Source organism: Musca domestica, unplaced genomic scaffold, assembly GCF_030504385.1.
Source record: "Musca domestica strain aabys unplaced genomic scaffold, Musca_domestica.polishedcontigs.V.1.1 7, whole genome shotgun sequence".
NCBI lineage: Eukaryota > Metazoa > Arthropoda > Insecta > Diptera > Muscidae > Musca > Musca domestica.
The window spans coordinates 4286070-4302462 of NW_026712383.1; the positions used below are offsets into that span (position 1 = coordinate 4286070).

Below are 16393 nucleotides of genomic sequence, written 5' to 3' on the forward strand. Positions count from 1 at the left end.
GGCTGTAGTATTCATTTCGAACTATAAATACCAAATTTTAAACATTTCCAGTGAATAATGTCGCTAAAATTATTAAAATACCGAATATCGGAAGGTACCGTTATATGGGGGCTATACGAAGACGTGGACCTGCATTGCATTTCTGTCTTAGGCTGTACTATCCATTACGAACTTCAAATACCAAATTTGAAACGTTTCCGGTGAATAATGTCGCTTAAATAACCAAAATACCGAAAAAAGGGAGGTGCCATTATATGGGGGCTGTACCAAAACATGGACCTACATGACCTCTTTTCAATATCAAAAGTCCTGCAGACATAATACACATTTGAGTAAAATTTTATCAACCTATTTCATTTCGTTCGGAAGTTAGAGTGATCTCCAAAGGCAGACAGACGGGAGGGCAAATCGACATAGAATTTTATGCTTATCAAGGGGTCTAAAATGTATATTTCGCTAAATGTATATTTTGGGGTCTAAAATGTATATTTCGAGGTGTTACAAACGGATGGACAAACTAAATATACCCTCCATACTATGGTGGCGGGTTTAAATTTAAATTTTGTTTATTCCGTACAAATAACTGAACGAATCAGTTCGGTGGAAACATTTAGTATATTTCACGCTCAAAACTTAAGCCTCTGACTCGAGTTGTTGCGTCGTTTGACAATATCTTTGACAAGATTATATTCTGTGACCACAGTAGGAATTCATTATAATTTAGTCCTAATCCGTTTATATTTATACAAATACGCCTGACGTGCGGCCTAATAATTGCATAATTGTGAGTGTCACAGCGAAATTTTGATAATTTATATATAATCAAATAAAAATAATAGAAACGTGACTTTCGCCCTAACATACAAAAATTCAAAACTGTAAAATATTAATTTGTTACCCCCACACGAAATTGATTCGTTCCTTAATGGTTTCACTATGTTTTGGTGCGTTTAAATTTAAGTAAAAAGACTTGCTTTTAATTTGTTTAATAAATACATTAATATATTTTCATTTATGTTGTTGATTCTTATAGAAAAACACAAAATTCTTAAATATAAATTCATTACAATTTTTGTAGCTTAAAAACTAATTAAGTAATTTGATTAAGACATTTAATGCTTTTAATGATTGTTTTTGCTTTCCTTCGAATTAATCTGCCAAAAGGCTACACAAAAAAACGAAAAAATTAACAATTTACTGTTTCTAAAAAATTATAATACAATACTAATGTGTTTTGTTTTGGAAAATATTCTGCCGTTTGCCAAAAACAAAATATGTATATGCAATTTCCAAATTCAATAATTAAGTCTTTGCTCACAAACTAAACACTTAAAATAGGCAAAATAACAAATTTGTTTCCAATATGGAAAAGTTCTATGCAGGTTCAAATAACAAAGTTAATGCAAATTGATGGATTCATTTACAATGAATGTTTTACATAAAATGATCAGTCTTGATTGTGGATATATCCAAAAAAGAAATTAATTTCAATTAAATTTGTAGAAACTTTCTGCTTGTGGTTTGTTTTTGATTGGCACTCTCGAATGCCTGAATAAGTTCATCCATGCCCTTGAGCAGACCTTCTTCGCGATTGCCGGGTATCCATTCGACACGATGATTAACCTTTACATGATCAGGTAAAGGCCGAGATTTGGCGAAATCAATTAGCCAACATCCAACCTTGACATCGTCGTAGATAATGAAAATACTGGAACCCACAATTTCATGTGTTTGAAAGAATTTCGATTTTTCCATGACCGTGCGCATATGCTTCAGCCGATTGATCAATTCTTTTTGTACTGATTTTTTGCAATTCAAAAATTGATCAATTGTTTGGGCAATTTGTTCGGAGGTCCTTACTGTTTTCAGATCTTTCATGGGTGGCTTGCCTTTTAGGCGTATGGCCTCAATGCGAAAGCCTTTGCTTTGCGATGATGACATGGCCTCACGGAAAAGCATATAACGGAGTTTAGTGATGGCCTGTTGTTCATGTTCTTCGGGCGTGGGAGCGTTAGCATCAACCTTGATCATTTTTTGATAAAGATCAGGTCTCAGTGTTTTGTTGCTAACCTCCGATTCTAAGAATGTGCGACAACCCATTTTTATGTCCATGACACAGGGATCTTTGAAACCTTTGAGCAAGTCTTGTAGCTCAATGAACATTTCACCACTTTCCAATTGTATATTGCCATAGAATTCGGGAACAATTTTGGAGGTGAGAGGCTCTTGGGATAGTTGTTGATAGGCCTGAACTTCATAGTCACTAAAACTGGCAACACGTTTACGCACCACACCACTGGAACATGGTACAATACTGGAAAAAGAAGAATTGAAGAAAAAGTTAGTACTGGTGTAAGATGATGGCACTATTATTAAAATTTACCTTTCAGGATGTCCGGACAGTTGTAACCAGCCTGTGGGTTTGTTATTATTTTGTTGTTGCTGCTGCTGCTGTTGTTGCTGTAGTAGAACTGGTGTTGCTGGGGCACTTAATTCCAAAGCATTCTGTAATTAGAAAATGAAATATTTAATTAGTGATAAGTGGGGTGAGATTTTTATTTTAAAGTTTGTGGAAGCTAGACAGAATTATAGACAGACAGACAGACAGACAAAGGTTTATTGTTTGTTTTGGGTTAAACAAATATTATGTTTGTTTATTTTTTTTTTTTCGTTAGCTCTTGAAAGGTTATCAACATTTGTTTGCTTTAAAAAACGAGCAGTTTTTTTTTTTTTTTGGCAAATAGAGACAAGAGTTGGTCTTGTCTTCTGCTAGACAATGGAAATTCCCTTTGCCTTTTGTTTTTTTTTTTTCTTTCTATAGGAAGTGTATTCTTATACACTTTTTAAATAATTTGTTACCAAGAGAGAAAGAGAGAGAGAGAGAATTTAATGTAACATTGGTTTAATATTTACAGAACAAACAATTTAACAAATAGCTTATTTAAATAACAAATTGGTGGGCTTGTTTCGACTACACATGGATTTTGCTATAGGCAAAGGTGTGCAAGTGCACCACCCAAAAGTATGCAACATTTCTCAAAACTTATTTTACGTTATAGAAATTAATAAGACATCATTTATTTATTAATTTCTATTAAAAATAAAGATATGTAAAATAGACTAATACTTCAGCTTGCAATATTACAGCATAGACACTGGACAAACTATTTTTATCCCAAGTAAAGATTTATTTATATTGTTGGAACTCTTAAAGGTAGACGAATCAGTGTGTCTATTATAGCTAGTTTTGCATATTTTATGCATATCATAATCAGGAAGACACACCTCAGAATCTAAGGCGCGTGTACTACATTTTCTGTGTCTTAACAGATTGAAAATATTACAATTTGAAACATCTTTATTAGATTACAAAATTGTATATATATTTTTTTCGCTTTACAAAAAGTTAAAGGTTGCAAATTAATTGAATATTGACGTCACAGGGTGGACCTTGTATAATTACACACTGTAACACATTTTTATTAATTCATTTCAATAAACAAATAAATAATATTGTTTACACGCCCACCAAAGCTATGTAAGTATGTACGTACATTTCCCAGTTTTCTTTGTAGAAGATTAGAACAAAAAAAAAAAAAAAAAACTAAATAAGAAAACAAAAATTGCATCATTTTGTGATTAAAAAAAAAACTTATCAGCGTGTTCTTTGGACCCCAAATGTTTTGGTGTTCTATGTTGATATTTCAATAGCACAGGAAGTCGAATTTTGGCATGATCACATACATTGTGTTCACCTGATGTTTAATTTTAGGCATCCCCGGCCAGAAAACAGATTGTGGTGGCTTTGTTTGTAAACCAACAATATTTTAGCTTCTTGTTTGTTTTTTTTTTTTTTTGTGGAATATTTTGAAAATTTTCCATTGATGGAATTTTTTCCACCTTTTATTGGTGGTACAAAATATTTTATTTGCTTGTTAATATAACATATTGATTGATTAACAAACAGTTGTAAAAAATAAACAACACTACAATGTGGTGTATTACAATAATCCAGGTCTGGCTGTCATAAATTCAAAGAAAATAAAAATGAAAACTTACAATGGCTAGAAATTTCAGCAGAGACATGCGGCTGGGTGCATCAAAATCACGCTGACCCAAATAATCATTGATTTTTTCGCAATATTCATAGGAAATGTTCTGGAAAGAAAAAAAAGAGAAATACAATTAATAAACGTCAAGTTATAATAAAAAGAGTAAAAAAATTTGGACTATAAAAAAGGAACATAAACCTTTTCTTCCATAATTACTATTTTTTTCACTCTTTCCTAATGTGATATGCTTCTTTCTGGTTGAGACTTTCAACTTGAACTAAATTAACGTGATATGGTTATTAAATTTTACTTTTTAAAATGTATATAAAAAATAATATAAAAGTGGAAAAGATATTTTCTTGTCATGTCAATCTTCCAACCTTTTTATATTATGTTATCATACAAATAACACATGTCAACGAAAAACCACATCTTTTTTTGTGATAAGAATGCTGCATTTCTATAATATGAAAATGTCTTTATAATATACAATACCCCCATTATAACAATAAAAAAAATATATAAAAAACCCCTGAGCAAAAATATGATGAAAGCAAAAGAAAATATTTCAAAATGATAAAAAAACAAAACCAACGTAACCAAAAGACTGCGAGCGATAACATCTTGATTTTGACCTCGAAAATATAATATCAAGCCTTATAATTTACAATATACGTGTTTTTATTGTAAATATTTAAGTTTTCTTTTTCAAACAGCCATTTATTTTACACTTTGCACAAAAATCACGTTTTGTGTGAATTTTTCCTTTTTGGGTTTTTCCCATTTCTGGTGTTCTTTTATTCAAGCGAACCATCAGATTTGTTACGATTATTGTGTGTGTTGAGCGGTCAAGTGAATTCATGTGACAAATAAATGTCTGAGAATATGGGAATTTCGGTATTTTCTTATTCTTTGTTTCTTTTTCAAATTAAATTTACATACAGCTATTGGAATTACAAAGTGTGTGGGAATTTACGGTATATTCAATTCAAGATTTATTAAAATGAAATTTATTTTTAGTCATTGAATATATTTGATTGAAAAGGAAGAAAGAGCTATGATTTAGTTGGGTGACATTTGGCGCCTAAAGGTATGCTACACTTAATAAGAAACAAATCGTTATAAAGCAAAACAAAATAAATCATCACAATCATAAGGAAAGAGAGAGAGGGATACCCTTCAAGTCAATTGGCTGAGTGTTGAGAAAACAACAGTGTTCAGATAAATTGCATTTCTAGTGTTGCCACATTATTACCCGTTTCTACGGCTAGGCGTAAGGGCATGATTACATTTACGTTTCAGCATGATTTATTTAATGTAAAACATAAGATACTCAATAGAGCAAATGATGATTAAGGTTTGCATAAAGACCAAGTATTTTTTACGTATGTTTGAATAATTATAAATCCCAATTTTCATAAAATAACTAGTTTGATTTTAATAAGTTGTTAAATGTCTTGGAAATGTCTCTTTTCCCTCACTGCTTGGGCATAAACTCATATTTACATATATAAAGACTCATTATATATCAATATCAAGTAAAGTTTATTATTATTATTATTATTAAACCTTTGTTATTTGTTGGTCTAAGCATTTACAAAATTTTTTGGAATAATAAAGACATAATTAAAACTATTCATAATAATATTCATAAAAAAGCCGGAAATAAATATTGTGCTGGATTGATTTTAAGTGCACGCTCCCAATCATGGGTGCGAAGACAGTGGGTCGTTTGGCATTATATTAAACATTTAAACAACCAATAACTTTTATACCAATAAATACATATGAAATTATATTTAATACGCCCGAAAACAATTTTTGGAATTTTTTAAATATTATATTATTGCGATTATTCACTGTGTCGCATATTAACAAATTATTTAAAACAATTATAGTTGTTATTGTTTTTTTGTCCATTTTTTAGTTTATTTTTCTCGTTACGTCTTTGTTTTGTTTTGATTTTTTTTTTTTTTGGAAAATATTAATTATGTAAAACACGTTCACAGCCATACTAACCTTCGATATTGACAAGAGAGTTGAGCAAATAAAAGCAAAATAATTGAAAAAGCAAAAACAAATAAAGGAGATACTTGGGAAAATAAAAGCCATTGAACGATGCTAGAATTGAAAATTAAAATTATGCTGGGCCCATTGTTCATTTGGTGAAATACGGATTTATGTAGATCAAGCTATGCGTAACGAAGTATGGAGAAAAAGTCAAAAAACGTATCCAGTAGGGATATCTAGTTCAAATATGTGTAATACTTAAAGTACGTTGACACTTACTAAATCGAACTGTCAATTTCATTGTATATACCCCAAATGGATTGCACAGAATTTGATAGTTTATTTCATTTGACGCACAGGCAACGGAATTGACAGTTAAACGATTTAGTAAGTGTAAACGTACTTTAAGAATGTTGGTAATATTTCGCCAATGTTCAGTAATGTTAATTTTTTACGTATCTTCTTGTTTATTTGCCTTTTGTTCGTTTGCCTGACGAATGAATAAATAAAACAAACAAACTATAAATCTACATTTCGTTATGTTTTAATTTTTGCATATATTTAAAGTGCTTTTTTGAATGCTGACGATTATGCTTTAACAGCTTTGTTTTAAGTTTCTTGGCGAAAAATGAAATCAAATTGTATAGTGACGTCAATTCTGACCTTTTTAAGTGGATTTACAAAAAAAAAGTATATTTGACGTTTTCGTTTCCATTTTATTTAAATTTCGTATTTTTTAAACAAAGTGAAAGGCCTGGCTTCAAATAATTAATTGCTTTTTAAAAATAATAATTTCCTAAATTAAAAACTGAAACTATTTTGTACCTGAGATTGTCGTTGCTGTTCTAACCTCCTAACCTATCACTTGTAATAACCATTATATTGTATAAGGTCAGGATTTGATTAAACGCATACACATATACCGTCTGTATCCGAGGCACCAAAATTAAAATGAATTAGTTTTAATTTGCGCAATTGTTTAAGTCTAGTCAATAAATATGTTTCGGAATGCTGATGATGATGATCAGCATCATTAGCTTTACACTGTCTGGTAGTAATTGTAGTCAAGTATATAATATAAGTCGACAAAGTTTAAATGTATTCTATGGCTGCATTTGCCAATTATATGCAAAAACAAATACAATAACAATATTTTAGAGATTTTATTTGGGAATTATATTTTATCCGATCCCTAATGTTGCCATATTGAAAGTTTTCAATCAAAAAATCGGGATTTCATATGACAGCTTTAACTTATATTTAATATTATATAATTCTCATCTGGTAATTTTTCAAATTTCTCAATTGAAAAATCAGCACCTATTCTTTAGTTTTCTATTAGCTTCGACAACAAATCTTAGTAGCAATTCCATTCTATAGTATTTTTAGAACTTGTTTTGTTTTTTTTCAGATTTATTGAATTTTTATGTAAATTCTAAAACAAAACAAACTTAAAATGCATTTCCACACGTCTGCCTGAAATATATGCATTCACATTTATACTAAATTTCAGTCGATTGACTACTTTTAATGTAAGAAAATAAAAAATAAGCACATAAAAATAACAATAATCGACATGTTTTGAATATATATAGTATTTAACAAAATGCTAAACTAAGCAAACAGAATAGCACAACAACAAACATGTTCCCCGCTACTACCAACCAACGACACTGTAAACCCAGTGCTCGTAGTTATTATATTGAATAAATAAATTCCAAATGAGAAGAAATTGACAGATAGACTCTGACAGTAGGCGAAAATATATAGAAGTAAATTGACACATTGAGTTGCAGATAATCAGACTAATTAGCATAAAAATGTTAAATGACAATACGAATAGGACTTGTGGAACCAAATACTATCATTTTGCATTTACGTAGTAGCAAGAAGAGTTATGGAATTATAATTTGTTATTTTTTTTACAGGTGTTTGCAACACTCAGATAGAAAAAGAGAACACTGTGTAAATGGCTTAATTTAGTTTGCCGTTTCATATCACAATAATTAATATAAATCTTGAAAATTATTATATACATTATGTAATATTATATACTGTATGTAATTGTGAATTAAATGTATGAGAATGTAAATGTTCTGCATTCACAATCTGTTTAGTGGGTCTTTTTACAGTCTAATTTATTTGATTGGTTAACTATCAGCGGCAACCTATATAAAGATTGGCATGTAAACGTACTTTAAAGAACATTGCGAGAGAGAGAACATTTAGTTCTCGTGAGCGCATCGATGACGCGTGGCTCTCAAAAATGTCATCGAATTGTTAACATATCGATTTTTAATTGCCTAGAAACTGATAATTTTAGAACATTATTTATTTAACATTGTTACGTTTCCTTGGCGCCGAATTCCCACTCGAAAGTGGGTACAAGTTTATTTGCCCAAGAAACCGGCACATTGAATTCAAAATCATGCTCAATCATTTATTGCAGTACAATTAAATGTCATTCAAATCTTAATCTCCTGTTATTTAAGGTATTTAAAACTTAAGTAAATATAATCATGGCAAAAAAAAGTCTAGATAGAGTTTGTTTATTGTTTTTAGACAAGGATATTGTTTTTTGCAAAAACGACTTGTGCAAACTTTAATTTTGTTGTTGTTGTTGTTTTACAATAACAATTTTTTTTATGGCAGAGATAAGAATCGTTTCAAAGATAACATCAGAAATGGGGAAAAATATTTACAAATCAGCAAAAAGAATATTAAAAAGAGCAGAACAAAATAAAAACACGATAAGAGATCGCAAAAAAAAAACACAACTCATTTTACAATATTGAAACAGATAATATTGAAACTGCTGTTATTTTTTAATTAACTTATAATTGTGGATAATACAGCGAACAAGTTTAACGGGGATTGTTCCAATAACCCACAAATGCGATACAAAATAACAAAAAATAGAACAATAGAAGACCAAACTGGTTCAAAACAAAGTAATACAATAATGTATGTGACCCTCTATTGTCAATATAATTGACAAAAATATTGTGTAATAAATCACAATAGATGACAGAAAAAAACCAATGATTTAGTTTATTTGTTATGGTGTTTTTTGTAATTAAAGATGCCGGTGACATAAATAATTTAACCACTTTCGTTAATGGATGACAAGCTAGTGAAACCGCATGGGTTTGACGTCACTTTTAAATTGCCAACAACAAATTAAGGTTATATATAGGTTGATGATGATGATAGTATTGTTTTTATTTGTTGCTATTTTTAAATACATGCATTAGCTTCAGTTGGTTCTCATGGTCTTATTTAAAACTCTTCTTCGTTTTTATGTTTGCAAAGAAAAAACAAGAGAAATTCCAAAGGCTGTATTATTGAAACAAGTGTTTCATTTTTTTCGGGGGAATAATATGGCTTGGAATTTTGTTCATAATGGGAAAAACCTTTATAACGTAACGTAGGCAAGAAGGAGTTCATTGGAATTTTTAAAACAACAAATGAAATATTTTCGCATGTTTATTTAACAATACTCTATGTGATTAGCATGGGAAATTTGTGGAAAAAATAGAAGAAATTATTAACGATATTAAATTTACAAATTTTCAATCAATCCTGAAGAATTTTGAAAATAAACAATGACACATTTTAACTAAAATCCATTCTTAACAATGAATCATTTTCGAACCATCTGCTAATAAAAAATTCAATAGTTTAAGTTATACAAGAAGAATATTTGTCTTTGGCATTTTATTTTATTAAATTTACAAAAAACCTGCCCATTTGCTAAGTATGTGCATTTTATTATTTATTAGTAAGCCATGAAAAGTACTTAGGGCTTTATTCAAATGGATTCCAAAGAAAACAACACATATGACAGAAAAAAAAACAAGTACAAAATTCACTAGTATTATTAAATGAATATTTTAAAGCTATTGTTTCAAGTCAGCAAAACAATTACTTTTGCCATAAAAACAATATTTTTTGGTGGGTGTTAAATGACAATATGTATATCTTTGTGTTGTGTGCATACTTTGATTTTATTGACCAAGTTATAATCAGGTTTTTTAAAAACCAATCATGTTTTCTCCATTAAAAAAATAATAATCGTTTATGGCCATATTGTTTGTTTAGAACTAAGATCTTTTTAATATGAGAAATAATTATTTTTAGATTTTTAATTTATGATAAGTGACCACCCACAAAGACATTACCAAATAGAGATTTACAAGTCACATGGAGGGAGATGGAACTTTAAAAGTATTTGTATAGCGGGTAGTCTGGAAGAGAGAGTTTTTTGGTTAAACAGGCATCTTTTTAATAAGAAAATGTGGTGTGAAGACCTTCGAGTCATTAGATAGAATTTGGCTTTCCTAAATTTGGTATATTTGCATTTGTAGCATGTTTGCTTGCCACATATAAGATAACTGTGTTTGTCTATGACCTCTCCATAAGATTCATAGACATGTGCACTTCAGGTATCTCTATTTCTTTCTCTCTCTCTCTCTTTTCCACTTAATGCTAAGTTTGATTAAGTCATATTATCCTAAGTCAGCCTTGCTCAAAATATATGCATTAGTAGTGGAAAGAGAATATCTCGTCCTGTCAAATCAATGGCTAATTAAAATCGAGAGAGATATTTTAAAAAAACAGAATAAATTTCATAGTTTTTTGTACTAAGTCGGAAGTGTTTGATGATATTTCGTACTGAATGCACTACAAAAAATGCCTAAATTTGGTCATGCAAAAATTGCCTCAGCTAATATTTTGGGTTATTCTTTCGTTGCCTTACAAATCTACACAAGATGAATTTTAAATGTATATTTCGGCATCATTAAGATTATATAGCAAATTTATCTGCATCCAAAATTAAACACCAGTTCAAATGCAGTTTTCTTTTTTTTTTTAAATTTTTTTTTTTTTGGTTTAAAAATAAAATATTTTGCGATAATCATTTCTAGAAATTAAAATTTGCAAACAAAAACTATAAATTAGGAAATATTTTGATAAGATTGAATGTGAATTCGTTGAGATTGGTTGCCAACTGCAGATTGTCAAAAAAAAGCCGAAATACTTTGTATTTCAAGATAATAATTTCCATCGGAACGAGAGGAAGAGCTGTACAATCAGCTATTTTGACCCATGAAATATAATATTAACAATAACAAATATGATGAAATTTTACTTTCACTTTCATAAATTAATTAATTGGAATTGGAATTTCGAACAACAAAAATAGAAACACAGGTTGAAAAATTTAATTAAAATTTGTGATCGGCCCAAAAAATATTTTTAAATTCTAAATTAATGAGATTTAATATTTTGATAGCACCCATTGAACTTTCGCGGTAGATTTTGAACAATGACCTCATAATACGAGTGTTTTGAATCTTTCATATATTTTTGTTTTTGTAATATTTCTGATTGATGCACTTCTCGTGTACGAGAATGCCTCAATTCTTAAGAATAACCAGTTGGTTTACCTTGAATTCAATGAACCATAAAAAACGTATAAAGATTCTAGAGATTGTGTTTTACAAAAAAGGCCTAGAATCCCGTACTTACCAACAATGCATGCATGCGTCTGGCATGTGTACTTTTTCATCTCACGCCAATAATGTAATGAACCTTGAAAATTGCACGGGTATTGAGTACAGTATTGCATGGTTTTTGGTCTGTAGCATACATATTGTTTAACCCTGACTTAAAAAAAAGTTAAAATAAACGGCACATGTTGTGAGTTAAGAAAAAAAACCTCAACGCACATGTGCTTCGACAATAAAAATCTGGTTGAGCTACTAAAAGTTTTTTTTTGTGTTTTTACACTTTTTTTGCTGGTTGAATTACAAAGAAATACATGTCGCTTATTTTGTGGAAATTCACATGAATTTTGAGATCGAAATGAAAGTGTGATAAATTTGGCAATGTTGACATTTTGTCTCCTCTACATTTCCAAAAACATTGCATTACTGCAACGTTTTCTAACGCTGGTGGTGAATGTACTCTCCTTGAACTTGTTGAAGTTGTGATAATTGGCGTGGGAATGTTATGTTTTAGAAACTGATGTAATCACCTGTTATTAGATGCCGGAAATTATGAGGGGTAATTAATAACTTTTTATTTGAAATCAACAGTTTTGTTGGGTTTTTATTGATGTTTAATTTGTTTATAATTTATTGTCGTTGTTCACATTTGACACCTGTCTAGGTAATTGAACTGTGCATTTTTTCAAATTGCAATTGAAGTGTCAAAAGTACAGAAATGATTACATTTTTTTACATCTGTGCTAGTGTGAATGCACAGAGATCGGAGGAGAACAAATGTTTTATTTTAAGAATGGAGGGTGTAAACGCAGTATGGCATCTTGATTTTGCTTTATAATTTGACGTTAATATGCCATTCTGCGTTGCCAACATCTTAGTTTAAGGTTTATAGTGCGTTTAGACTTATTACATCGAGTGAATTTTAACCGTCAACTGCATGATATCATGGATATCATTTGACGTTGGAATCCACTGAATTTATTATGTGTGTAGGACGTAATTTAGAGTGTATTTTTCATTCGGCCTTGATTTCCAACTTAATACACAGCTATTTCTGACGTTTAATAAAATACAGTGCTCTACACCTGAAGTGTCTTAAAAATTTCAAATTTTTTGAAAGTCCGATTGACGCAAATTCCCAAAAAGGCATTCTCTTAATTAATTTTTTCTTGAAATTTACGTCATATAAGTCTTTCTTTCAGGACGGTTTAACAGTACTAATTACATAAATGAAATTTTAATTTGTAATAAAAATATATAGTCATTGTAGTTTAATATGAAAATACCAGTTTTAACTAGATTCCTCAATGAGATGACAATTCCACAAATGAAATGCAATATCATTGGCCTCTCTCTCTCCCTATTAAAAATAGATTTTTTATATCGCAGAAATTCTAAAATAATGCTTGAATATTATTCAAATTTTTAATTAATTCTATACCTTCTTTTTTTCGTTTGACGTCAATCATTTGCATTTAAGGTAAAAATATGGTATTCAAATTGGTCGTATATATATGTGTTTTTGAATATACATATATCCAGTAAAACAGGTCCATAATAAGTTTAACATATGAACACCATGTTAAAAATCTATTTGGAAATATATGAAATAGAAATATCACTCAATGTATTCACAATGAAATGTAAAAAAAATTGGAGCTGGAACTCAATTCTAATATCCGTGACATATAAAACGGGAATAGATTTAAGCAAAGATGACTTTAACTGCCAAAATTATCATAATTTTAATATAAACGATGTTCTACATAACCTACTTAAATGTTTAAGGTTTTGTTTCCATTGTGTAAACGATGTGTAGTTTAGGTGACAGTGTGACATGGTAGAAGAATACAGGTAGATGCATCAACGCTTGGGAACATTGATATGTCAAAAAATTTTAAATGTTCTTTCATATAAGAAGATTTTTATATGTTTTCTTATGCGACGTCATTCGGAGGTTATTACGCGTTTTTCGACAATTTTTACAAATTAAAATAATTTTTCATTTCACATTTGAAATTCCAAAATTGGAATTCATTGTCCCAGCAGCTTTGTCGATGTGTCTACCTATATTCTTCTACCATGAGACAGTGTATCAAGCATTCATTTTTTAAACCTTGCTTTTTCTTCCAGAAAATAGGATATAATGTGACAATATCTTCCCCAGAGATACACATACAGCATATATTTCTCAAAAAAAAAAAAAAAAAAAAACTAGGGCGTTATGCTTAATATATAAATTGATTATAAAACTTTATGGCAGATTTCAATACATTTGTATTGAATAAAAAGTCGTGAAACAGTTCATTATAAGCGATGAGATGACAAACTGGTTTTATTAACAACACAAACGTGACTTGCGTCACGCTTTTGATTCATGACGTCTGCCAACATACTTTATCATCTAAGTTCGCCATTGTCCAGTTTTCGAAAAAATATGTTTGTTCCATAAATTATGTAAACCGTTAATTGCAATAAATATGACTGTGGTTGTTGTTGGTTGGCAAGCTTAACTTTCTTTCTTGTCTTTTTTTTTTGTTTGTTGCTCAAATTGGTACAAAAACAAACACGGATATCCGCTGCATACCATGGGGTAAGCAAAAAAACCGTATTTGAAATTTGTGGGAAAAAGGTATTAATAGAAAAAGAGCAAAAAACAAACATAACATCGGTGTTACCAACACTGTTTTAGGAAATTGCAAAAGTTCGCCATTAGCAAACCTGACAAAAGTCAAAAGCTGCGTACAAAGTTGTATCCATAAATTAGTAGCACGACTATGATAAATATCACTAGCAATACAATATATTCATTCATTTATAGACTCACTCACGATCAATTGACGTCACAGCAAACACACCAGAAAGAGGTTGTGTCGGTTTACTTTGGAACTTGAAAATAAAACCCATGATATACGTTGGATGATTGGTTAATGATGTCGTTTCTTTTTTATGTATTTGCCAATGTTAGTGGCATTTGCAATGAAAATGACCCGTAAACATTAAATCGCAACACTTTCTTTTCCACAGAAATGGTAAAAATACTACCAAAACCGAAGGCAGCAAAATTAATTTAAGGGAAAGGTTTTGTGCCACAACACAACGAATATTTTGAACTTAACGATAGTAAAACGTCTATCCGATGGTAATTTTAAAAAATGAAAATTTGCGAATTAGATGCAGAAATTGGTCAGCCAAGAAGACTATTTTTAACAAAAATTTGACAATATTTTTTCTCTTTCAAAAGACTATTTTAGAACGCGTTGAGAGTGATGAGAACGCGAGGTGAGATGAAAAAACTGACGGGGCAGAGTGTGATGGTTTCATTGGCCGTTTGAAGGCCATAATTCGTGGCAAAGGTAACTAATTCGAGCAAATCTAAACTGATTCTAAAATTTGATGCTATTTCCGACATTTTTTGCTTTCATTAATAAAATTTAAAAAAATGTTAAGATTATGACGTTTGACTTTGTTGCAGTTTTTTTTTATCTCACTCTGGTTTTCCTGCAAATAAAAAAAATCAATCTATCCTCAAAAAAATCTCTCTCAGGAAATAACAATCAAAAAAAGCTGGTGTTCGCTTCTAACACGCAAAGTAGATATCACCTATCTGTCAATCTCGAAACCAAATCGAAGATTACGTGTTTTAAATGTTAAATCAAAAAAATATTCTATTGTTGAACAGATTTCAATTTAGATACCCATGTAGGTACTCTTCTCACACATAAAGCTAAGTAGTTTGACGTGTTCGATTCAATTAATGTCTTCCTTGAGTACTTACCTCATTATTATTGTTATTATTATTATTATTGTTGTTGTTGGCGTTTTTTAATTTCTCATCTGAAGTCGTTTTAATGACATTCGCTGAAGATGGCGATGATGACGCCTTTGTGGTGGCATTGCCATTTGTATCCAGGGCAATTAATTTCCACAATTGTTTTAGACCGATATTATCCACACAGGAGAAGCGTAACTTGTCATGAGACCAACCCATGGCTGAGGATTCTGCTGTTGAAGTAGCGGCGCCTGTTGCTGTGGCCGTCGTTGGCTGTAATACAGTTGAAGTCATACTTTGGGGGGTGACAACGTTTTATGTCGTTTTCTTTTCTTTTTTTTAGTTTAAGTAATCTTTTTTAAGTACTTTGTACTATTTTTCTTGTTGCTTTTTCAATTTTTTACAGTGTTAGCATTTTCTGATTTTTAATAATTTTTTTAGTATGTATTTTTGTTGGTTAGAACCGGTTGATCGTTATTTTTTCACTCAATATTCTTGGGAGTTTTCTTTCTTGTTTTTATTTTTTTTTGTTGAATATTTAACCAAAAGATTTTATTTATTTTTAGCTCTTTCCCATTTGTTTTAATAGGTCTTCACTTAAAACTGGTTTTTTATGCAATATATTTATATTTTGTTGTATGTGTATATTATGTGTTTTGTTTATCTTTTATGATTGTTTTACAATAATTGATACATTCAACGATAATATTAATTATACTGTTTTGCTTTGTAGCGTGCAGATATGCTGTGTGTTAAGCTTTTGCTTGTGGCCGTGCGACTAACTGGTTTGCGTTTATAACAGCGAGTTTTAGTTCGACATTCTCACACAGTCGTCTCACCAGCGTCGTCGTTGTCATCGTCATCGACGCCAACTCTCCGATCTTCAACCACATTGCTAGACTGTGCTGTCGGCACCCATACGAGATCGCTGTGTTTACGATTATATCTACAGTGTTGCCAGAAGTTTTTGTGGGCATTTTTGGAAATTTTGAGCTTAAATCTCTGGAGCAGTTACTATTTTGTATCATTTTACAAAAGCAATATAGACT

At 30.4% G+C, this 16393-nt stretch overlaps 1 protein-coding gene across 2 annotated transcripts; it reads right to left on the reverse strand.

Moving 5' to 3' along the window:
* Positions 1 to 974: 974 nt before the first annotated feature.
* LOC101901113 (inositol-trisphosphate 3-kinase homolog) lies at positions 975 to 16140 on the reverse strand. Of its 2 annotated transcripts, none has more exons than XM_005191174.4 (4): positions 15351 to 16140; positions 4060 to 4158; positions 2384 to 2505; positions 975 to 2314 (listed from the first exon to the last, which is right to left on the reverse strand). In XM_005191174.4, the coding sequence occupies exons 1-4, from the start codon at positions 15636 to 15638 to the stop codon at positions 1492 to 1494; spliced, it is 1332 nt and encodes a 443-aa protein (XP_005191231.1). In that variant the 5' UTR covers positions 15639 to 16140; the 3' UTR covers positions 975 to 1491. The 2 variants fall into 2 exon arrangements, with proteins under 2 accessions (XP_005191231.1, XP_058986245.1); XM_059130262.1 differs by lacking the exon at positions 15351 to 16140 and adding an exon at positions 4251 to 4370.
* Between the last annotated feature and the right edge of the window lie 253 nt (positions 16141 to 16393).

Excerpts from the sequence above, each read along its gene's own strand:
- LOC101901113 (XM_005191174.4), bottom strand. The coding sequence starts at position 15,638 with ATGACTTCAACTGTATTACAGCCAACGACGGCCACAGCAACAGGCGCC. Across the intron at positions 4,159-15,350 it reads ATAATAACAATAATAATGAG|AACATTTCCTATGAATATTG; the intron begins GTAAGTACTCAA and ends TTTTCTTTCCAG. Across the intron at positions 2,315-2,383 it reads CTGTCCGGACATCCTGAAAG|TATTGTACCATGTTCCAGTG; the intron begins GTAAATTTTAAT and ends TTCTTTTTCCAG.